Source organism: Plecotus auritus (genome assembly GCF_963455305.1).
Source record: "Plecotus auritus genome assembly, chromosome: 3".
In the NCBI taxonomy this organism is placed as follows: Eukaryota; Metazoa; Chordata; class Mammalia; order Chiroptera; family Vespertilionidae; genus Plecotus; species Plecotus auritus.
Genome location: NC_137772.1, coordinates 148,713,690 through 148,738,824, shown reverse-complemented (window position 1 = coordinate 148,738,824; position 25,135 = coordinate 148,713,690). Strand labels below are relative to the sequence as shown.

The 25,135-nt window shown below is 38.4% G+C and overlaps 1 protein-coding gene across 1 annotated transcript in view; it reads left to right on the top strand.

Annotated features, from left to right (window-relative positions):
* The window catches only part of OTOGL (otogelin like), a gene marked incomplete at both ends in the record, with an annotated part of 145,047 nt that overhangs the window by 29,945 nt on the left and 89,967 nt on the right, over positions 1–25,135 (top strand). The window contains 11 exons of the mRNA XM_080659575.1: positions 802–910; positions 2,843–2,889; positions 3,348–3,493; positions 4,637–4,760; positions 6,325–6,502; positions 9,853–9,977; positions 14,230–14,439; positions 16,906–17,071; positions 17,904–17,978; positions 20,191–20,243; positions 22,054–22,216. Coding sequence (XP_080515701.1) covers positions 802–910; positions 2,843–2,889; positions 3,348–3,493; positions 4,637–4,760; positions 6,325–6,502; positions 9,853–9,977; positions 14,230–14,439; positions 16,906–17,071; positions 17,904–17,978; positions 20,191–20,243; positions 22,054–22,216 — 1,396 coding nt within the window. The remainder of the gene's footprint in view (positions 1–801; positions 911–2,842; positions 2,890–3,347; positions 3,494–4,636; positions 4,761–6,324; positions 6,503–9,852; positions 9,978–14,229; positions 14,440–16,905; positions 17,072–17,903; positions 17,979–20,190; positions 20,244–22,053; positions 22,217–25,135) is intronic.

Sequence of the window (25,135 nt, the reverse complement as noted above, 5' to 3'; positions counted from 1 at the left end):
CTATACCAGTAGACCTTTTTAAAGAACACTGAGAATTCACTCAAATTCTTTTATTTTTACAGATAAAAAATAGAATCCCAGATATGTTACATGATTTTAGCATTGTCACACAGTTAGTATGAGTGAGGACTACTTGGAACCAGATCTGTTGACCTCAATACATTGTTCTGTTAGTGCTACTCAGGGTAGCACTTTGGATCAGTGCCAGGCATCAACTGTTTCTTACCATTCACTGATGAGATAAGGAGTTTGCACCAGAATATAAATTAATGCATGAAATATATGTCAATGCTTCCTTCATCTAGAAGAAAGTCTTACTCAGACGAAAGGTCAGCGAACGAAAGTGTGCTTAGTAGCACAGTTCATTTACATTCTGGCTCAACCATCTTTGCTCATTAGAAAGAAGTAACAAATGCATTTCCACTGTACTTGCCCTTTGAATAGCACTGTCTGGCTATTTATTATACATGTGATGATGGTGTAAGTATCTCATTGGCAAATGAACAGAGATTCAACCAAAAATAAACTTCCTTAGTTGCCTTTATTCTGTATGGTGAACCTTGAGTTTTTTATGGTAAGTCATAGGATAAGAAAGTTGAAAATCACTGAAGTAGAGATTTGTAAGGTAGCTACTGATTGAGATAGAGCAAGGATGTTGGAAACCTCCTTGGAAGTAAATAAATTTCTATTTTATTATGTAGTGTAAGCAACTATTTAATAAAAGTTGGTTAAATTATTATATTCAAAGAATAAATATTTATTATTTCTTTTGAGAATTTGATATATATTTTTCTTCAATAGGCCTCATCATGGAAAATGGGACTTGCATCTCCTTAGAAAGTTGCCCATGTAGTTTTCATGGATTAGCTTATTCAGTTGGTTCCAAAATTGAACAAGAATGCACTGAATGGTATGTGATCAATGCACAGCCAATTATTTCTGGGGACCTGGCTGGGTGACAACTTTATACTAGTATAACATATGGTTAAAAGAATATACTTATTACTGATTTTCTTCCAAAATTTCCAAGATGTATTTTATTTAAAGTTGGTACAGGGGTGGGGGAACATTTGCACATTCTTTTATAATGCAATTCTTCTCACTTCCCTTGGCAGTTTCATAAAATCTTTACCTATGTTGTATTTTCTTATTATTTTTGATCACTAATTTGCACATACTTTTACTCTTAGAATTGATAGTTCTCCTGACCTTCTCTATTGAGTACTTTTTAAAAAAAATATGTTTTTTTATTGATTTCAAAGAGGAAAGGAGGGGGAGAGAGGGAGAGAGAAACATTAATGATGAGAGAGAATCATTGATTGGCTGCCTCCTACACACTCCACACTGGGGATCGAGCCTGCAACCTGTGCAGGTGCCCTGATCTAGAATTGAACCTTGACCTCCTGGTTCATAGGTTGATGCTCAACCACTGAGGCATGCTGGCCAGACTCTATTGAGTACTTTAAAAAGTGACTCCATATTGCCAGTTTTTGGCCATGATTAGAGACATTTAGAATTTCTTATTAAATTAGCTAAGACTATTATAGGCAAGGATTGCTCCCTCCAGTGCAGTCCTAAAAAGAAACAGAGATCTAAATATCATCAGGCTCCTTCCCCTTTGGTGTAAGTGAATACACAGAAATGCAATTGGATAACTCTATTCTTAAATACCGATTTGAGTTTCTGCCTTTCAGAGACGGCTCTGTCCTCCCAAACTAATATCTTCTTGATGGTAGGAGGTAAATTTATCTTATATAGAAATATATCTTTTCTCTCTTTAATGTCTGATGATCTTCAGAACCAATTCTCTTAATTTGTAGTACATGAGATAATTTATGCATCTGAATTCTTTATGTGTATTTCTCTAAAGGCAAATACTTTTTGTGTGTGAGCTTTTTTAGTCTAAGCAATGAGAGAAGGACCAAAGCAGAGGTTCTCTGTTTGATTAGTATTCACTTTGTATCATCTTTAGTGACTTTTAAGTATGACACACAATCCTACATAGTAAAGAGGTAATATACAAATTGACCCTCACTCCATCACACCATCACAAGATGCCCACAGCGGAGGTGGGGTTCCCGTAATGAGCCATTACAAGCAATCAGCAGGGACCTGAGGCTGTGTGGCGCTGGGCTGGGGCAGGAGACCTGAGGATGCGCCCCCACGCCCAGTGGGGCTTAATGGGGGACCTCAGGCCACGCCCCCCACCCTGGTGTTGGGCTGGGGGACCTCTGGCCGCGCCCCCGGCCCAGCGGGGCTTGAAGGGCGACCTCAGGCCACACCCCGTGTTCTGGCGCCAGGCCAGGGGACCTGAGGGTGCACCGGGGTACCTGAGGCTGTGCCCCCCCCCCACCCAATGGGGCTTAATGGGGGCCCTGAAGCTGTGCCCTGCACCCGGTGGGGCTTGATGGGGGTGGGGCCGGCCAGGTCTGGGTCTTGCGTGATTTCGAGGTGCATGCGGGTGGGCAGGGACTTGACTCTGGGTCCCACGGCATGCCCAGGCTCTGACAGGAGGAAGATTTTTATATACATTTTACTAATTTTCTTTCTTCTCTGACACTTCTATTATAGAGAAAGGGCAAGTAGCAATATTAAAATATTTCCTCTAATTAATTCCCTTTTAATGTGCACAAATTTTGTGCACCGGGCCACTAGTATAATAATAATTTAGATGCTGGCCAGCACAAATTTAGCAGTTAATTGAACTTGTGTGGAGAGGTTTTTCAAGTCAGATTATTCTGAGCCTATAAACATTATATATTTTGGTACATTAATCAATACATTGATGTAAACAATACAGTTTCTCTATACGAGTAGATTAATATTTTATCATTTTATTTAGTGTATGTGTTGGTGGCGTTTGGAACTGCACTGAGCACGACTGTCCAGGTAATCTTTTAACATGTTTTTTTTTTTAAAAAATGCCTTAGTTTTTTTGAAATTAAGGAGCAAGATAGCACTGATTTTAATGATGTCATCTCATATATAGTGAGAGATGTAATCATCTATAAATCCAGTTAGGCAGAGGATAAATAGAAAATTAAATAAATGATAGCTTTGAGCAGGCAATTTTGGTAAAAACTTATTAAAATAGTAAAAATATTACAAAATTCAAAACATATGTGAAGTAGTTATCATTTAATAAACTTTAAATTAAATTACATAATTTAGTAAATTTGTCAAACTAATTTTAAACATTTAGCTATTCTTTTTGATGAATGATTATTTACCCTAATTTGACCTGCTTTTTTTTGAGAATAAATAATTTCTTTTCCTCGTTCTCCTTCTCTTTCTATTCCTTCCTTTCTTTCTTTTCTCTCTCTCTCTCTCTTTTTTTTTTTTTGTAGTTCAATGTTCTGTTGTAGGTGATTCTCATTTTACAACTTTTGATGGTCGACATTATTCTTTTATTGGAATGTGTCAATATATCCTTGTGAAAGCAACTGGAAAGGAGAAATTCACAATTACCTTACAGAAAGCTCACTGTGAGCAGGTAAGAATATCTCAAAATGACCAGAGAAATGTTCATTTTTTTTACTCAAATTTTATATCCAGGTTAAGAATAGTAACATGAGTAGGCATAGTTATTTTCTTCAAAAATAAAACACCATTGATTGCTAAGATGCATCATTCTATGTACCACAAAGAAAGAAAAAAGTTGATAATCTGGTATACTATTTATCATCTGATGTGTCCTGATTTCAGAGATATTAAAATATGAGAACAAATATGTCTTAGATTAAATATTATATATTTTACTGCATTTTCTTTCTTTTAAAAATGATATTTGTATGTACAGTTTTTTGAGCATTTCATTCATAATGACACAGAGGAGCTAAGTTTCTGGTTACTTCAAAACTACTATATTAAAGAAATTATTTTTATAGGATTGGTCAAATTTTATATCATTCTAAATAAATATAACAAATTTCTTCACATACAGAAACATTTATTTTAAGTCTTTTCTTAAAAAAAACAACCCACATTAATAATTTGTAAATAAAAGACACCTGGATCTTCCCTCTCTCTAACTCAGGTAGTCAAAATTTTGCAGAAATCATTAATTTTCTAGTTTTGTTATAATATAAAATGGTTATTTCCAGTGAAAATTTTCAACCACTTTATTTGCTTTTTTCTCCCCATTTGATTTTTTCCTTTGCAATATGTCAGAGTTTGAATAAGCTTTTTACATAGAATCATAATTTTCTATTTTTTCTTTATTGATTTTTATGTCTAATAAGCCACTTGAATGAATATAGAGAGGTACTTTAACTATAGCTATGAAAAACATAATTATTGGCACTAAATTGAAACCATTATTTAATGTTCATATAAAATATATGTATATATGTGATATATTTAATATACTATACAAAGACGTATTTTATTAGTAATGGGACTATATAAAATGGATTATATAGTAATTACTTTATTATATAAGTAATATAATATTAATATATAATATTATTCAAGCCTTCGACATACCAGAAATTCTTATCTATGTGCATTCTTTTTTTTTCTCTCCTCTTCTTTCACTCCCTAACTTTCTCCCATATTTTTCTTCTATTGTCCCTGTCTCTTTCCATGTCTCTTTATCTCTCCCATCTCTTTAATTGGTTATTTGATTTTTATGCAGAATCTTGCCTTGGTCTGCCTTCAGTCTATAACTCTAATTCTGGATGATGATTTTGATAAACAAGTGACCCTTAGTCGGGGAGGACAAATCCTCACCAGTCCTAACCAAGGCTTCAATCTGAATGGTAAGAAGCAATGCTAACAAAGTGCTTTCCTTCCAATAAAACAACAAAACAACCTAAATGGAGACTTCTCCCATTGGCTGCCTATCCTAAAATTTGAGTGTCTATGTGTTGTCAGATCCTCAATCAGACACAGTAAAGACCACCATGTTTATGGGACCTAGTGTTTACCTAGTGTTAAGTGGAGTTTGGAAGGGGAGCTACACAAGCAAACAACCACTTATGTAACATACGATAAACTCAAAGATATGCATAGGGACTGGGGGGGTGGTCTAAATGAGTGTAACTCTGCCAGCCTTGGGGTGGGGTATGCAGGTGTGGTCAGGAAAATTTTCTGAAGGAGGTGATGCCTCATTGAGCATTTAAAACTGAGGATTGCTGGGATGAAAGAGATGGTGAAAGTGTTCCATGCATAGCAAAGAGCTATGGAACTCTGCAGTATGTTTAGGGGGAACTATGGCTAGTGTGGCATTGCTGAAGCCTGAAGAGGGTAAATGGAGGCTATCCAGAGATGAAAATAGGGAAATAGGTGGGGATGAGACTCCCGGAAATGTCCCAGTTTGTAGAAATTACATGGTCATTCTACTGATTATCATGCTAAGAAGTTGAACTTGATATAAAATTGAATATGAGATTATCATTATTTTACCAATTTTTATGAATATAAATGACAATCTTATGTGGTTCACCCAAAATAAATGGCCAGTTTTAATGAGGAGATTGATATAATCTTTTTTTGCGGGGGGGGGGGGGGTTGACTACTAAAACAATGTCAGACATTCCTAACTAGCATGGAGAACAGGTAGAATGTTATTAAAGTGGGGCATGCAAAGAATGAAGAAGAACTGATCTAAGGCAGTAACAATAGAGATAGAAAAAAGAAGATTGCTTAAAAAATATTTAAGAAAAACATGGTCTGATTTTGGTGATGGATTGGATTGGGGTTGGTTGGAGGAGCACAAAAAAGGATGAAGTGATCAAAGAATGATTCTCAGATTTCTGGGTTTGGTGATCAGATGATGGCAGAAACCATGAGAGATATGGGAGCAACTCTTCTGGTGGCAAAAGTCATCAGTTCAGTCTTGAACACAAGTTAAATCCGTTTCTCAAGTGCTGTGCTCCTCCTTTTGCTGGCAGGCTCAAGGGAATGGGCAATTTTTGGGGAAAGTGCTACTTCCTTATTGGATCATAAGGAGTTTTGGGAAACACACACACACACACACACACACACACACACACACACGTTGAGGAAGAGAGATCAGATTTCAAATGTCTAAGGACTGTCCACCCCGCCATGAGATGTTTGACAACTGAAACTACGTGTGTACCTGACAATCTATTAAACATATCAGCTTAGGATCCAGAAAGGAGGGACAGAAAGGAAATGGGAGAAAAGAAAGCAGACACAAGGTGGCAAAAATTGGGGCTGGAACCCAGGGGCGGGAACTGGGAACCTGCCTCCCCATGTCCCAGTCTCTTGGAAGGAGAGTCCTGATGTTGTATGCTAGCATTTCAGAACACTGAGTATAAATCTCAAGGCTGACTTATGTATGTTATTTTCCTGCAGGAATTGTTGAAATTCAAACTCTGTCATCCTTATTTATCCTTCTAAAAACCACATTTGGCTTAAAGATTCTGTTTGCTATAGATGGGGAAAGAATTTATATTCAGCTCACAAGTACATGGAAAAGAAGAACACTAGGTCTATGTGGCACTTTTAATGGGAATATAAGGGATGATTTTCTGTAAGTATGATTTCTGTAGAACTAACATGATTTAGTGACTAGTAATGTAGAGGATATAACTATTTTCATTAAAAATGTTTATAATATAGCTTAATATAGCTTAGTCACCAATGTTCCAAGAGCTTCAAATGAATCATCATATTTAAATGTTATAGCCATCCACAGATTTGCATCAGTTGGTTTTATAGAGAATAAAACTAACGAAGGCCAAAAGGTGGCAAATAAATAGCTCAGAGTCATTTAGCTCAGATAGATTGGAGCTGGGCTTTAAATTTAGATAGAGTGACTCAGAGCTTGTGGGATAACCCACAGGATAACTACCTGTTATACTCTTCCCTGCCACCTATCAACATTAACAGTGTTTTTTTTAAATCTTCATATCATTTGGTACCAACAATAGTAAATTATACTTTAAAAATATTGATATCATTTAGTATGAATGACACCTCTAAAGCAACACTTGGGCATCTCAGCTAATTGGATTTTGTGATAGTTGGTGCTTAATCAGAAGAAAAGCAATAAAATCCATTTGTACTCCTTGTAATGACAAAGCACTTTCACCTACATCTAAAGAGACGGTGTATAATTTAAAGCAAATGCTTTGAGCATTTGTGCAAATCATGGTGGGCAGGTGAAGTAGTTTGATAGGCTCTCATCCTCAAGGAGCCTGTTGCAGATTGGGAGGAGATAACAACCTTTAAGAAATATTTAGTTCCAGGACAGGTGTTATTCAACAATACATACATAAAGACTGAGGTAATTTTAAAGAGTTAAGTTGTGTAGTCATGGCTAGAAGCACAGCAGGAATTTTGAGTAGGTGAGTGTGGGCTGGGTAGGCAGGAATGTTTTTGGAGAAGCAGTTCTCCAAATACCACTTAAAAAACCCTTATGTGTATTCCTCCTGCTTAGGGTTCTTTCCACCTCTTAATCTTTCTCATGACCTCCTATTTTATAATTCAACCCAACCCAGACATTATTTGCTTCAAAAAGCGAGTTCATATCACATCAGAAAAAATTAATTTAGACTCTGTTACTATGAAAATCTGTCATTGATGAGCCTGTCTTTCACTTAAAACTCTGAGGGTTTTGAAGATAAGAATCACATCCTTGATCCTTGTATTCTTAGGAACTAGCATAGGCTATTATATGCAGTAGATCATAGAACTGCGCAGAGGTAGGACTTCGAATAGAGCACCAGGAAGAGAATTAGAATGGGCAAGGAGAACTGGCTTTTAAAAATTTAAATTTCAAAAGAAATTTTCTATCTTGTCTCCAGTGTGATTAAATTCTTTTTAGTTTTTTTGTTTGTTTGTTTCATTTATTTGCAGGTCAGAATATCGATATCTTTATATATATCTTCTGTTTCACAAGTGACATTTTAGTGGCTTGGCTAAGATGTGCAGAAGAGACATTACGCCTCTTTCTCTTCCTTGTTTATCAGAATGGGTTAGCAGTCATTGTTTAACAGATGGCAGATCTGTCTCCCTCCTCCTCAGGCACCAGTCTCCTCCATGTATAAACACGGAGGCGTGATAACAATGCAGGATAATATTTCAGAGTTAGAGATAACTTTCTAACATTGTTTGGCTTTCCAAGCATAAGCAGTTAAAATTCTTTACTTCACAAAAGTAAATGAGAATCTGCAAACATAGTGGAATGGAAAATATTAATTACTTAAAAATTTATTTTGCTTGCCTTGTTATAGTAAGTTATAGTGGGCCAAAGGTTCTTTTCTAAAATAAAATGCAGTAAATAAATGGGTCTACATTTACACTCCTGATTATTTATTGTGTTTATTGTTTTACGTGAACTAAATGAGATAAGAGAGCCACACTCTGAGTCATTTCCTCCTGGGAACCCTGACTACACCCATCACCTTGACCTATTTTATTGTCTTTTGTAGGAATGAAGAGGGAAGGAAGGGAAAGAATGAGAAGAGCTAGTGCACGTCATACAATTTCTTTGAGTTTCAATGTTCTCTTTGAACAAAATGAGATTTTGGATTAGGTGTTGGAGGAATAGGAAAAGGGGAAAGGGTGGGGACAAGGCTGGGCATTGTGGAATGACTGTGTAGCTCCTTCTTTTCTCTTTTCTCAGTCATTGTGGTGAGAAGCTCCATATGGTTAGTGGTGTCTGATCTTAATAATAACCAAAGCACTTAATTTATTAGGACACTATAGAGAGCCAAGATAAAGCCCACTCTACCATTTAGCCATGTTTTAGCAATTAATGCAGTTAGGGCTTGTGTTAGTAAAGTTTTACTTAGTCAAAGCTTCCTATAGGAGACATGGTCCAACCTGACTCTCTAAGACTTAGTTTTGACAGTAGATGGCATAGTGTCCAAGAGGGATTGTCACTTACAGAATATTGGCTGATGAGTTAAATAAATTCCGATGGCTGCTGGAGGGGGCATTAGTGTTTGGCTATTAAACATTGTTGTGATTTCTAAGCCTGACTTCAGAAAGGTAGCTGTTTCTCTTCCATTTTGATTTGCTGAGGGGAATTGAAGAAATTCACAAGTTTGAATGAAAGGTGCCTTTTATACCATTTTTTTTTCTCAATTTGTTTTTGGTTTGTTTATGCAACTTCATTGATGGAACCTCAGTATTTCAGGCACTTCAGACCTCCTTATGGAAATTGAAATACTGAACCAGAATTATAGACTACTTATTCTTTTTAAAAATATATTTTTATTGATTTCAGAGAAGAAGGGAGAGGGAAAGAGAGATAAAAACATCAATGATGTTCCCACACAATCCCTACTGGGGATTGAGCAAGTGCCCTGACCAGTAATCGAACCATGACCTCCTGGTTCATAGGTTGATACTGAACAACACTGGCAGGGCTACACTGTTTATTCTTTGGGACATTTGTCTCTACTCTGAAAGGAATCATGTGAGCTACCTACCTTTTTGTTTTTTCATGCACTTTAAGCCACACACAGATTATTATTTTGGTTGTGTGACATTTCATTTAATCAGTGCAAAGTGGATTTGAATCTTGGCTACTTGGCTATGACACTTAGCAGCTGAGTGAACATTAATAGTTATCTGAGCTTCTGCTTTGCTTTCTTTCTGAAGGGGGATAAAGACATTTTTACTTTATTTAATTATTTTATTCTTTCCATGAACTTGATTATTAAATGAAACCATGAATGTCCACAATTTGACATGTTGTAAAGTCTTAATATTAGGAAATTAATACCATGTATATTTTTTAAAATAATAGAACATTTTACGTTCTAAAATTTCTCTGTAAATTAGAAATAGCATCCTTTTTCAATATTTAAAGACTATGAACAAATTAAAGGAATGGGAGAGACTAAGGTGAATATTATCTTTGCTTTCTAGTTCTCCATCAGGCATGATAGAAGGCACGCCACAACTTCATGCAAATGCTTGGCGAGTTTCCTCCACTTGTTTTGCACCTGTTCACGTTCCTATGGTGGACCCCTGTAACATTAATCAACAAAACAGTAAGTCCTTCTTTCTACTTGTAAACTTAGGGGAATAAATAGTGATTTTAAATTCTGATTCTCTTCATTTGGATAATATCGATGCCATTCTTTATGTATTTTTGTTTAATATTATGCCTTTACATACTCCTGTTTATGCAATGTACATTATTTTTAAAAAGAGCTTCAGTAAATGACTCTTTTATTTACTACTTTGAATTCATACATTTAGTTATTTTAGGCATGTGAGCTAGCATTTTGGTGTGTTCAGATTATTTAAATGCTTAAGAAAAACCTCTGGAAAATCTCTAATAATGCTGTTAGTCTTAGGATGTTTGACTTTAGTTTCATAATGTGACAGCTCATGCAGGTTCTCTTGTTTATTGCTATCACATTATGAGCTCCTACTCACAGAATATATTATGGTTTCATAAGTAGGAAGCCAGTGATCCAAGGAAGCTTTGTGCCATCAAGCGTGAGACAATTTGAGATGGTCATGCTCCAGGTTTGCAATTTGCAATGACAGTGTAACTCACACGCCAAGAATTTTTGGCTGTATTTTTTTAACTAAAGCCACAGCAAACCATGTGAATGGCTATTTCACTGCTCACTAAAAAGGCACATTATTATTATTTTTATAAAATAATTTTGTGAAAAAAGTGTGCATGCTTAAATAAATTTAAAATGTTTTAGTTTGTTTCTTTAGTTATTTTGGCTAGTTTATTATTTTGTGTGTAGTTTTAAAAAAATTCGCTATTAATATTGGTTGAGTACCTATGTAAAATCAATATGATTTCTGGTTTTTGTAGTGGTTGTTTGGTAGGATTCTGTTGATTGTCATATGGTCCTTGTTATTAACTTACAGTTTTGGTGTACTAGAAAAAAACAACAATAAAATAATGCTGTTTTTATTGCTGTCTTTTTACCTATCCAATTTCTAAACTTGAAGAAGACGATTAATCTCTTTGGTCATTTTTCCTATCTACAATAATAGGACTAGACTATAGTCATTTGGTCTCTATAGATTGAATACTTTCATCTCACTCTCATTTAACAACACTTTCCCCCATTTTATGCTTAACTTTCTATTAATAGATCTACTCCTTCTCCTTCAATTAGTTTTATGCAGCTTGTTTCTAACTTTCTCAGTTTCCTCCTTGATATTGCAGCAAGTTTATTTTTAATTATCTTGATAACATGTAAACATTGGAGTATAATTGATAAATTCAGTTTTCCTTTTCTTTAATTACCTCCTTTATTACATTCCATTTTGTTATATACTTTTATCACTTATATCCCTCTACCTCATGTTTCCTCTGATATATCTTATCTAATAAAAGAGTAATATGCAAACTGACTGTACCTCCGCTACGCCCATAAGCCACGCCAACAAGCCATGCCCACCCGCCAATCAGGAACGAATATGCAAATAAACCCAACCAAGATGGCTGCGGCCACAGAAAGAGCAGGAGGGAGGCTTGGGTTTCCCCAGCAATGGAGGAAGCCAAGCTTTCCACCTGCCCTTGCCGGCCCAGGCCTCCACTCAATGCTACAAAGTTTCAATGATAGAAGATAAATAAATCCCAACAAAAATGGTGGCAGCCACAGAGCTGGAGAGAGCAGGAGGCTAGGGTTGACCCCGGCGATGGAGGAAGCCAAGCTTCTGCAGCCCTGGCTGGCCTAGGCCTCCACTTAAGGCTACAAAGTTTCAATTATAGAAGATAAATAAATCCCAACAGAAATGGCTGCCACCACGGAGCGAGCAGAAGGCTTGGCTCTGCTCCAGGCTACAAAGTTTCAATTGTAGAAGATAAATAAATCCCAGATACCAGTGCCTCCGCTTGGGTTGGTTGGGGGGCATGGCTGGCTTGCAAACTACCACAGGCTCCTCGCCCAGGCCACCCCATACCCCAAGGGAACCCCCACCCTGATCCGGGACACCCTTCAGGGCAAATCAGCTGGCCCCCACCCATGCACCAGGCCTCTATCCTATCTAATAAAAGAATAATATGCGAATTGACCATCACTCCAACACACAAGATGGCTGCCCCCATGTGGTCAAAGATGACTGCCCCCATGTGGACACAAGATGGCCACCACAAGATGGCCAGCAGGGGAGGGCAGTTGGGAGGGACCAGGCCTGCAAGGGAGGGCAGTTGGGGGTGACCAGGCCTGCAGGGGAGGGCAGTTAGGGGCAAACAGGCTGGCAGGGGAGCAGTTAGGCATCAATCAGGCTGGCAGGGGAGTGGTTATGGGGTGATCAGGCTGACAGGCAGAAGCGGTTAGGGGCAATCAGGAAGGCAGGCAGGCGAGCAGTTGGGAGCCAGCAGTCCTGGATTGTGAGAGGGATGTCCGACTGCCCGTTTAGGCCCGATCCTACCAGGGCAGTTGGACATCACTCAAGGGGTCCCAGATTGGAGAGGGTGCAGGCTGGGCTGAGGGACACACACCCCATGCACGAATTTCATGCACCGGGCCTCTAGTATTTTAGATATTATCCTCTTCACCTTTGCCAGGAACTATTAAAAAAAAATCAAACTGGAGATAACATTGGCAAATATGTTCTTCCATGCAGTGGGCTTTCTTGTTGTTTTGTTGATGGTTTCTTTTGCTGTGCAGCTTTTTATTTTGATGTAGTCCCATTTGTTTATTTTCTCCTTAGTTTCCATTGTCCTAGGAGCTGTATCAGTAAAGATATTGCTAGGACAAATGTCTGATATTTTGGTGCCTATGGTTTCTTATAAGATTTTTATGGTTTCCTGTCTTACGTTTAAGTCCTTTATTCATTTTGAGATCTGAGCATAACCAATGGACACAGACAGTAGTGGGGTGAGGGCATGTGCTGAGTAAGGGGTGGGAGGGGTTGGGGAGAGGTCAATGGTTGGGGGGGAAAGACTCATGTAATACTTTAAACAATAAAGAATTTAAATTAAAAAAAATTCAAATTGGTCAAGTCAGAAAAATTCCCAAAGGAAAGTAAATAGATAAAAGTCAATAACTCTGATGTGGATTCTGAAAGATATTTTTTCACAAGGATATGTTGAGTCACCCTTTTACTTAATGTTAGTAGGAATATTTTTAAATCTACAAATCCTTAGGGAACACAACAAAAGTCCCATTGACGTACTGCTTCGTTTTGGAGCTCCTTGGGCTGGGGAGTATGCATGCCAATAGCATGCTGTTAAAGTCTAAGTCATTTGTTTTCACATAGATAGTCATAACAATGCAAAAATATAACACTAGGATAATTATTGTGTGTGTGTGTGTGTGTTTTCCAATAATACGTTATTTAAAATACTCAACAAAATAAGTTTAGTATATTTAATTAGTTCAAAAACATTCTGATCTCTGGACAGCTCATCTGCTCTCTTAGAGACAATGACAATTCAAAGATTGATTAATTTTAGCTGTGAGGAATCAATGCAACCTGGGTTCACTACATCAAGGAATCACATTTTTTTTTTTTTTTTTTCAGAAAGGTGGGATCTAGATTGTTTGGTCAAATTTGGTTATACCCAAAAGGAATTTTATCTGATCAGTCAGTTGTTCTCAAGGGAAAAGTCAACAAATTTTAAGAACTAATTACACAGACTCCCCCCCTCCCCTGCCACCCGAAAGGCCTGGTAGTTATATTTCATAGCCTTTAGTATATGTTTCAATCCCTAATTTCTATTCATTACTCATTTATTCATGAATTCATAGATTCACTTATCAGACGCTGTGCATTGTGCCTTGTACAGACATTATGTGCAATGACTTTATGTGCATCTGCCACATTACCATTCTCTTCAGAGACTCTATTGGAATGAGATGATTCCCAAACTTTCCTGGATAATTGTGTATTCCAGCTAGTTGCCATAACATCCACAACATGCAGTGTATGGATGTCTGGAGATAAGCCTCCCACTACTCGCCAATTCTTTATAGTAGAATTGGGGTGATTTCCTAAGATCATTCTCAGGCCATTCATTGGGTGATTGAGGCTATCAACCATTCTGTTACTCATGTTATTGAGGTAAAACAACTTTCCCCCTAAAATATTATTGAATATAGTGCTGTCACCAATATTACCAAAAGTAAAACCGAACCAAAAAAAAATCCCACAAAAAACACAAAACAGTGTAAGCTGAAAATATTGGCTCTTCTTAAAAGTAATGTGCAATACAGTGTATTTCTAGGAAAGCAAGGATCTTGGCTAGTTCTGGAACTTGATACTGAAGGTTAAGGATTCCTACTGGTAAATGAGGTGCTAATGGGGTTCTTTGTCTGTTAGTTGGCTACGCAGCACACTGTGATGTCATCCACCAAGAGCTCTTTGCTCCTTGCCACTTCTACATCAGCCCTGGGCTGTACTACCAGCTGTGCCGCCACGATGCATGCAAGTGTGGGAGCGCCTGCCTATGCAATGCTCTCGCCCACTATGCCTACCTCTGTCGCCAGCGGGGTGTCACCATTGATTTCAGAGCCTACGTTTCATTCTGTGGTGAGTATAGCGGCAACAGTACAGATAAAGACGATCAGGTAACCCTTTAGAGATTTTTACATTTATAATTACTGCTTTCATTTTTTAAGTGGAGAGTTAATATTGCTTAAGTTATTTGAAATATTACAATGTACAAACATAAAAACAAAGGGTACTTTGTTTCTTAAAATTGAAGATATGTTGGATAAGATCAATAACTTTTTACTATATTTTGTTATAAGCAGAGTATAACTATGGTTTGAAATATGTAACAGAAATAACTGGAAACACTTGAAAAAAGTCTTATAAAATGTCATATCTAAATGTGGAAAAGCATTATGTCTTATAGCGACACAGCTGATTTGTAGTTAAATAGGCAAGCTATGCAACAGCCATGTATTATCTCAAGTTCCTGGGGGTCTGGTCCTCATGGTTATGGTGTCTGTTGTTCTCATTCATGGTAGATTGCTTCCTCTTCTGTTTGTTTTATAATTTTTTATGAGCTAATCTTTGTTAGGGCTCTGCCTCTCCCCATTAGAATCCTCTGTGACCTGGATTTCAAGAGCATCACTTATTCTACTTCTCCACCTCCCTGTGGTTTCACACAGCCTTTTCCTATCACTCCAAAGGGCTTTTTGGCCAGTTTTTTTTTTAAAGATAAATAAAACCTGATTTTGATTTTGAGACAGAAAGGATGGGAGAGGGAGAGAGAGAGAGAAGCATCTATGTGAAAGTGCAACATTGATCGGCTGTCTCCTGCATGCCCCCTACTGGGAATTGAACCCGAAACAGGGTCATGTGCCCTTGGCTGGGAATCGAAGCCCATCCATGTAAGTAAGCCCAACCAACTGAGCCACACTAGCCAGGGCTTATTAGCCAGTTTTGATGTTATTTTCCTAGCTTGGGCTTTCTAAGAACAATAATGTAAATATGAATGTAATGTAAGTTTATATAACAAACCTGTGCAGGATGTATATCTGGGATTTTTATTTTTCAGAGGAGACTTTATTTCATCACAGACCCCCAGAATTACAGCTGCTTTCCTAGCATCCTCCTTTATTAAGAGCCAATTTCAGGTTCAGAAGTTGGCAAACCACACGCTTGGTCCTCCTGTGTTTTTGTAAAGAGCTGCAAGGCCACAGCTGAGTAGTTGTGAGTTGTGACGGAGACTGTGTGTCCTGCAAAGCTGGAACTATTTACTGTTTGGCCCTTTACAGAAAGTTTGCTGTCATCCTTGCAACTGAGGATGGAGTAATTTTGAGGGTCCAAGTGAAAGGTCTCCCAATTCCTTGTCTCATAAAGGACTAGTTTTATTTTCTACTAGAGGCCCCGTGCACAGATTCATGCACCATCCGGTTTCGGCCCAATCCCCACAGGGCTCAATCCTGCTCAACTGGGCCCCACTGTACCTGCTGTGGGAGCGCACTGACCACCAGGGGGCGGCTCCTGCATTGAGCGTCTGCCCCCTGGTAGTCAGTGTGCATCATAGCGACCAGTCGTTCCACCGCTCGGTCGATTTGCATATTAGGGTTTTATTACATAGGATTCCACATGAGTTCAGACCAATAGATTGATCCTTCTCTCTTCTAGTCAAGTTTTTGGATATTGTTTCCCTCTTTATTTCTGGCTTAGGGGGATGTTATTCACTCCCAACCCCCATTTTTTCTTACAAGATCACTTAGATATTTTACATATTTCAATTATGTTTTCTCCAGGATTTTCTGGGTGTTTGTTTTTTAGGTTATTTTAGTTTGCCTATTCTAATCACTTCAGTTTGGTCTAGAGAGAAATTGGAAGGGTTTAGAAAAAAGTCTAAACATGATTAAGAAAGCAAAAGTTAAGAGCTATGAACACTGATCAATAAAGTCAAGTTTTGTCTTATTTGTAGAAGACTAAAGGTTTGCTTAATATATAAAGAAGACGATGTCAACATAGCAATCAATAGATTTGAAGTTTAAGGACAGGAAGTTTATTTAGACATAGAAAATACCTTAAATAATTTTAAAAAACTATGGTACAAGCTATTAAAGAATGTTATGGAATGTCTCACTTACAAATATTTCAGCTCTGGCCTGGTGGCTCAGTTGATGGAGTGTTGTCCTGTACACCAAGAGGTTGTGGGTTTGATTCTCAGTGAGGGCACTTACCGAGGTTGGAACTGATTGATGTTTCTCACATTGATGTTTCTCTCCCTCTCCCTCTTTCCCTCCCTCCATTCCTCTCTCTCTCTCAAATTAATAACATATCTTCAGGTGAAAATAAAACAAATTTCAAAATAGAAATTTCATTTTTCTCTTCTACTTTCATTGAGGCAAAGATTGTAACTAATAAAAAATTTCTGTTATAGGATTCTGTAGTGTTCTGGGTTTGTTGACGTCTGATATTTCTTCTTCAGGATTTATATCTATCATAGACCTGTAGTTCAGCACAAAATACTTCTGTGCTCTGTGGAGATCTCTCTCTCAGCTGACGCTGCTCTGTCCTCAGGGGTGGTGTGCCAGGAAGGCATGCTGTACCATCACTGCTCCTCCTTCTGCCGCCGCTCCTGTGTCTCTCTCTCCTCCCCTGAGCAGTGCAATGATGACTGTGCTGAAGGCTGCAACTGTCCTGAGGGCAAATACTATGAAGACACACTTCACTTTTGTGTGCCCATGTAAGTCACAGAAACGGTTCATGCTATCTAGTTTTTCATCTCTTTTTCTTTTACACCTGAAATGAGATTTCATGCTTATCTCTTTTCTTTCTTAATCCAACTGACCTAACACCATTTAATGGAAAAAAAAAAAAAAGAATTTTCTCCACTATTGAACAGTCACTTTTTCCATGAAACAAGTGTGCATGTATGCAAAGATGTGCTTGTGAGTAGTTTCTTTAATATTTCCTAATGTCTTTACCTTATTTATTTATTTTTAACCCTGCACTTGTTCACAAGCAGCTGTAGGAAGAGCCAAGGAATCTGATGGCTAACCCTGGATATATTTCTACTTGTTTTTATCATATCAAAGTTAATGAGAAGGCGTATGTGTCACAGTCAGGTGGCAAGTTTCAGTAGCAGCACTGCAATGTCTGTCAGCACTCAGAAGTTTCTCCAATCTCGCCTGCGATAAGGACTTTTGTCTTATACTAGGGTTAAATGGCATGCCTAAGTCCTGGACTCGTAACTGCAGAAAAGAGTGGAATTGATGTCTGGGCTATGTTTCTTTGAAGTGCATGTAGGGACTTTTTTTGTGACTAACACAACACAGTTTGTATTGTGGCTAAAACAATACAGACTTTTATTTTAGAAAACAAAATCTGAAGCTACACAAGACTTCACATTTAAATGGTTTCTGCCATTTGTAGTCTCATAGAATGAAGCCATCTTTAGAGCGTGACTTCAAATGACCAATACAGTGCATGGGGTCTACTTGAATTTTACTGTTTTCTAAAATCTATATGCTTATAGCCTATTTCATTAATTTAACCTTTTTTTTTTTTTCTTATAGATTCCACTGTCGGTGTCATTATAGGGGCAGCGTTTATCAACCTGGAGAGCTTATCCCAACACCCTCTGGCTTATGGTAGATTTCAGTGATGGTGATTGTACTTGATAAATAACACATGCTGATGTAATTTCTTAACCCAAACCATAAACTGAAATATGACTTCTGTGACTTAAAAATGCAGATAACCCTAACATAATCCTTAAAACCAAATATCTATTCCATTGCAACATGGGATGCCTGAGTCTCGTAGTCATAACTGCAGAAAAGGGTGGCATTGAAGTGTCACGCAGCAGGATGGAAGCCTTCTGATCAGTTTGGTTTTTTATATGGAAGTTAGGAGTGAGGTGGGTGTTCAAACAATGCAAGTTACTGGGTGGAGGGTTTCATTTTTGTTTTACCCAATTGCTTAAAAAAAGCAATTTTAACATGGATTGAACCAGGTCACATGCTGGAGTCAGTGTACCGCCTCCCTAGAAACATGGATGGGAACATTGGTGAGATAATACCCATCGCTAGGATAACACTCACTTGGGCTGGAACTTGGCTGTTACAAATGCAGACAAATCCATGCAGCAGTTTAAACTGATCTACATACAACTCTTTACCTTCCTTTTTCACTTCCACCATAGGTGGCAACAGATAACAGACCATAGGTAATAGTAAAAAGAATGATACTCATCATTACTACGTACCCTCTGTAGTCCTGGCAGCATTCTAAGTGTTCCATATCTATTATTAAAACACTCGTCAGTGTGACCCTAAAAGATAAGTACTGCTGCTGTACCCCCAGTTTACAGGTGATAAAATGAGGCACAAGCAGGCAAGCAATTTGGGAACGAAGCCAAGATTCGAGCCCAGGCGATGTGGCTCTGTGGTGATTTTTTCCTGTTTCCTGCTTTGCTCAGCAGCTTATTTCATATTCATGGCAGTATCCTATTTATGCTCAATTTACCTTTAGTGTTATCTCCATCTTTCTTCCTTCCACCCCTCAATCAAGGTACAAAGGCAACCAGTTCTCAGATCTTTCTCTAGTAGGTTGTACTAGTAGCCACCGTTTCCCAAGCCAGAAACCTAGGAGTCATGTTTTGACTCCTACCTCTTGCTCAATATCCCTAGCCAATAAACCCCTAACGACTATGGAGTTTACTTTCTGCAAATAGTAGAAATCCCCCTCTTTTCCATTGCCACTGCCTCAACAATGTCTCTTCCTGGTCTCCTTGCCTCTAGTCTTTTCCCCTTCATTTTGCCAAGGTGGTATATCTCTCCTGAATTTAACATAATTGAATTTATTTTAGTAAATTGGCAAAAAATGAAGGAATCATTTGTCCTCAATGAGAAAAGAAAATCCCATTGTAGTGCAGTGACCTCATTTGCCATTCTTCTAAAAAATGTCCCAGAATGAGTATGATATGGAAAAGCTGTCTCTGTGATCTGAGATCTGTCTGTCTCAGTTCCTCTCTGCCATTCACAATGTGAGCGAATCGCCTCTGAGTGTCATCCTTGTGTTAGACGACATAAAAGCATATTTTTCATGTGGCATGGCTCATATATTAGTCAGCTTCTTCTTGTGGGCTCAAACATAGAACACATGATCTGATCCAAAGCTGGAGGAAAAACTGTTGATGTTGGAGTTACTGAGAACTGATTTGTTGTTCCCTATCATGATAGCTTTTTAAAGGAGCTTCAGAATTAACTTGGCCTGTATTGGGTTTTTGTCTTATGCCTTGACTTTAGAACTTAAGTTGCAAGGAAGCTGTAACTTCATTCTGTCGTCAGTGTTACTGCCAGAATGATTTTTCTAGAATTCAGACCAACCATATCACTTATCTGGTTAAGGTCAATGGTCTACCTCAGGGACAAAGTCTGAGTGTCTGAATGAGAGCTGGCCTTTGCCTCTTTGTCATCTGCATCTCCTGCCACTTCCTGCATTGCACTTTTTTGCATAGAACACTGCTCTACCCCTGTGTGGCTTTGTACTACATTCTAACTGAGTATTATGGCCTTCCTACTTGAGTAAAGATTATGAATTTTGGTCTTTGTATTTTCCATGCCTATCACAGTGACTTATATATGTGTTTGATGAAAATGTTAATTGAAATAACTCTCTTCAAATTGGCCAATAACTTATTTGTAGAAAAATTTAAATGGGAAAGAATAACATTTGTAGAAAAATTTAAATGGGGAAGAATAACATATATATTCAACCAATTCTTACCCATTATATTGCTTGTGAAATACAGAAAAAAAGAACAGATTTGGATTTGTAACGTTTGTTTACTTTTACTAGCCAATGTTCAAATGGGACTGTGAAATGTGATGAGCCAGCACCGCCCTCTACTGGTAAGATCTAGATAATGTATTTTCCCTGAGGAGAATGCGGCTCTAGTACTGCCCCAACTTTTCTGGCAGAAGTCTTTATCCCATCACACCCCTCCTTGGCAATGTGCATGAATATAGCCTTGGGAACGTTTCTCAATATGGTGCTCCAGTGCTTCCTAACTTTTTTCACACTAGAAATTATAACATATGTAGGACAGTCTGGGTTGAACGTACGAGGTTTAGGGGCAGAGGTCATCAACCCAGGGATTCTGCCTACCCCAGAACTAACCCAGGTGCCCAAAAGGATTTAGGGATATGTGTCTTGGCACCTGTTGTCACCTACTTGGTCAACAGAAGCTGTGAAACTACTGTAGACCAGCATTTCTCAGATACTAATGTGCACACAATAATCCCGGGATCTTGTTAAAGTGCCAATTCTGATTCAGCAGGTCAGGGGTGATGCCTGAGATTCTACCTTTCTGGGAAAGGTCGAGGTCATGCCATTGCCACAGGCTCCTGGGCTACATTATAAATAACAAGGCTCTAGGACTGGTAGCTATCCCTTTAAAAATGGCATGCGAAATGATATCTACTGCTATGTTCTCATTAGCATGCCACTTTACAATTGTATATCATTCCTGAAGATCCTATAGGTTAGGGGCGTGGTCGGCAAACTGCGGCTCGCGAGCCACATGCGGCTCTTTGGCCTCTTGAGTGTGGCTCTTCCACAAAATACCACGGCCTGGGCGAGTCTATTTTGAAGAAGTGGCGTTAGAAGAAGTTTAAGTTTAAAAAATTTGGCTCTCAAAAGAAATTTCAATCGTTGTACTATTGATACTTGGCTCTGTTGACTAATGAGTTTGCTGACCACTTGGGTTAGGGGATGCTATATTATTTATTTTTACCATACAAAAGGCATCAAATTTTTAATCACTGTGGAGAAATTCTAGGCAAATAATAAACAACACTACTTTCACTGATTTTAGTGGACAGGAAGAGTGTAGACTGTGAGCTATTGCTTTGTTATTTATTTCCATGGTCATGTATATATTATTATAAATTAGCTTTGAATTATATGCCCTGGATTTACTTTATAAGGATTCAGGCTACCTAGGGCTTCCTCTAGGCTTTGCTCATGGACCACATACATGTTCTGTAGCTTCTGGGCCACCCCTGCCTTGCCCCCTTTGCTTCAAGGGGACTCAGAGTTAAAGAAGGGAACATCCAGGCCAGATTTCTTATGGAGGAATCCACAAGATGTGATCTTTTTGGCCCCTAATAAGGGACCGTATTTAATCCCTCTGACCCCAAATGCTTTTTGGAGGAATTTGTAGTTCCTAGCCTACCCATAATTATGTCCACTTCTGTACTTCCACTATATAGTGAGGACTGTTATCAGTAAGGACTCGGAGATGAAGCAAGACCTAAAAGCATCATGTGTTTGTTGTTAACACAGAGATTTGTAAAGTTTAACTATAATAATTGCTATTCCTCAAAAGTTGAGGACATATGTTTGGATTAATCAAAATACCCTGCTTCTTGACCTCATAATATTATATACTAGGTGTTTAGTTATCGCATTATGGAAGGAAGCTATGATTTTCAAACTCAAAAAAGGTCTTGGAAATTTAGGTGTTTATAAAGGGAATCTGGCTAGAGAATGTTTGTAAACTCACCAACCAAACTTCACAGAGTAAGAGAATGATGTAATAGTAACTGGTAAAATATTCTATGGTCACTTGTGTTTTGATACAATGCACTTCAATACGATAATCTGTCTATGGAGTGAATACAAACTTAAGGGTGTTTTGTCTGTGCCTTGTCCCTGAAGTTCATGCCTGCCCCGAGGGAAAAGTGTATTTCAACTGCAGGTTTCCTGATCCCGAATTGCCAGCCGGTGGTGTAAATTGTGAGATTACATGTGCAAACCTGGCCATGAACTTCACTTGTGCCCCATCCTCACCCTGCATAAGTGGCTGTGTTTGTGCTCCAGGGTAAGCCTCTTTTTTTTGACAATTCAGAACATTCAAGATTTAATTTAAAAAAAAACCACAAGAGCACTTAAAACCATAATTTATAAAAATAGCTAAAATTGTTGTCTGGTTGACTGGTGGTTAACTAGTTGGTAACTAGAAGACTATTGTAATCGTGATTTTACATTCATGTAACATATCACATATGTTATCTGTGAGATAATACATATTACACATTAATATAACATATCTTATATAATAAAAATGTAATATGCAAATCGACCGAATGGCCGAACAGCAGAACAACCATCTGGGACTACGCTGTGACACGCACTGGCACCAGGTCAGCCAAGGAGGGTGCCATGCGATTGATCAGGGGCCTGGCCATTGCCCCATGACCACCCCACAGAGGGAGGCCCATGCAACCGGCCTGTGGGGCGATCAAATGCGGGGGGGGGCTCCATGATCGCCCCAAAGAGGGAGGCCCAGGCCACCCTCTGTGAGGGAAGCCCAGGTCCCAGGTGCGGGAGGGAAGCCAGTGCTGGCAGCCGGGGGAAGGAAGGCCTACTCTTGCACGAATTTTGTGCATTGGGCCTCTAGTGATTAAATAATGTCACACATGTTAGGTGTACAATATTGTTAAAGTAATAGAGTGTGTACAATATTATTCAAGTACTGAAGTATTAATATAGCATTAACTAATTAACATAGTATTAAAATAATACAATGTCATTAAAGTAATACAGTGAGTTGATGAGAGAACTAATTTTAGGATGGACTTAACATTTATTCCCTGATTCAACTGCAATTTTGGAAAATTGATAGTGAACCACTCTTCATTGACTACATTTTAGTGTATATCTTTTGTATATTCTTTGGTGCTATTACTGTTGATATTAAGTAATAATGGTGATGCCAAATGCTTTATCTAATGGATGTTATAGAAAATGGTGTGTTGAGTCTGTATAGGGCAGTGGGTAACAGTGGAAACTCTGGCTCAGATACACTGGAGTTCAAATCCCAGCTCTGCTGATGTGGGCTGAGTGGTTTTCTGCAAGTTTCCTTAAAATCTCAATTAGGCATTATGATGTGTGCCTTTGTGTGCCTGTGTGTGCCTGCTTGTCTGTGTGTGTGTGTGTGTGTGTACACTCAATAAATAGGGTTCACTATTTTATGGCAGCATAATCTACTCTTATCTTTGTAAATTTCCTTCAGTAGCAGGAATGCATAACACTTGTGAATCGGGGGCTATTCGCTTTCTGGCAGGCGCATTTACAATATGGCCTCACTGGCCTTTCTCTTCTCCTAATGAATAGAGGCAGTGCTCAGACGGAGGGCCACGTAAGGCAAATAGGTCACTCATTCTTCCTCGATGAGCATATTCACACAAAGGATCCCTGAGCTCAGTTCTTATAAACCGGGAGCAAAGAAGAGAGGGGTTTTGTGGTCAGTTTCCCAGGAGAGTCGCATTTGTCTAAATGGTCCCTATCTAGACTAAGTTGAAGAGCCACGTAACTTGGGACTGTACCAAGCTCTTTAGAAGGAAGGACACACGTGGAGGCTGAAATAAAGGCAGGTAGAAACCAGGCCATGGAGCAGCTGAATAAGGAAGACATTTTAGTAAAAAGAACAAGGAAAATAAAACCTTTATTATGATAAAATAATTGAGGCCTACATCACTGCTTACTTACTTGATTTGATTATGACTATTGCAGATGCATGGCTGATTAGATAAAGCTACATCCTAATTTTGTTTCATATGCTTGTGGTTGATGCTATTATTTTAAAAGTATCTATTTGCTGTCACTTTTGACTTTCAGTTCAACAATGACTTATATACTTACTGGTCAAATCTCATTACAAAAACTTAAAGAAATGTATTGAATAAATATAGTTGATATTGACTAAGAGCCCTCTGACTGATTTGGAAATAATTTTGCTATTCAGGACTTTCTATTACAAAGTTGTTCATGGTAATATGATTTGGATTGTCTTCCATATGACCCTGGTTGCCTTATTTTAGGACAATAAGTCTATAACTTGTTTTCATGAGGCTCCTGATAGTGCCAGTGATTCATCCTATATAATTAAAGCCTAATATGCTAAGTGTCCAGTCATCCGGTTGTCCGTTAAAGCAACCAAAGCATAATATGCTAATGATATGCTAAGGCTGCTCAACTGCTCGCTATGATGTGCACTGACCACCAGGAGGCAGACAGTTGACCAGTTGACCAGTTGCTATGATGTGCACTGACCACCAGGGGCAGATGCTCAACGCAGGAGCATCTTCTGCCTCCACGGCAGTGCTAAGGATGTCCGACTGATGGCTTAGGCCCACTCCCAATTGGGAGCGGGCCTAAGCCATCAGTCGGACATCCCCTGAGGGCTCCCAGACTGCAAGAGGGCTCAGGCCAGGCTGAGGGACCCCTGCCCCGAGTGCACAAAATTTGTGCACCAGGCCTCTAGTTGACTATAAAAGGACTTAGTTTAGAAGTCACTGTGGATTAAAAAAATGCAAAGTAATATAGTGGAAAGAATTATATAGAATTGGGTTCAAATGCTGGTCCTCGTTATTAACTGAACTATGTCAGAACAAGTTACTTAACCACTTATAGCCTCAACTTCCTCTTTTAAAAATGGGTGTAATAATATCTTCTTCATGGATGCAGCACACCAGTTTTGATTAGTTATAAAAAACTCATCAGTCATCAGCATAATCACTTGAAGCCACTCACAAAAGAAACTCTTGATTCCTTCCTCTGTTTCATAACAAAAAATGTTATATATCTTATAATTCACTATTTTATCAAAATAGTTATACCTACAGACTCTTTCTCTTTTTAAAAAAGTATATTTTATTGATTTCAGAGAAGAAAGGAGAGGGAGAGAGAGATAGAAACATCAGTGATGAGGGAGAATCATTGATCAGCTGCCTCCTGC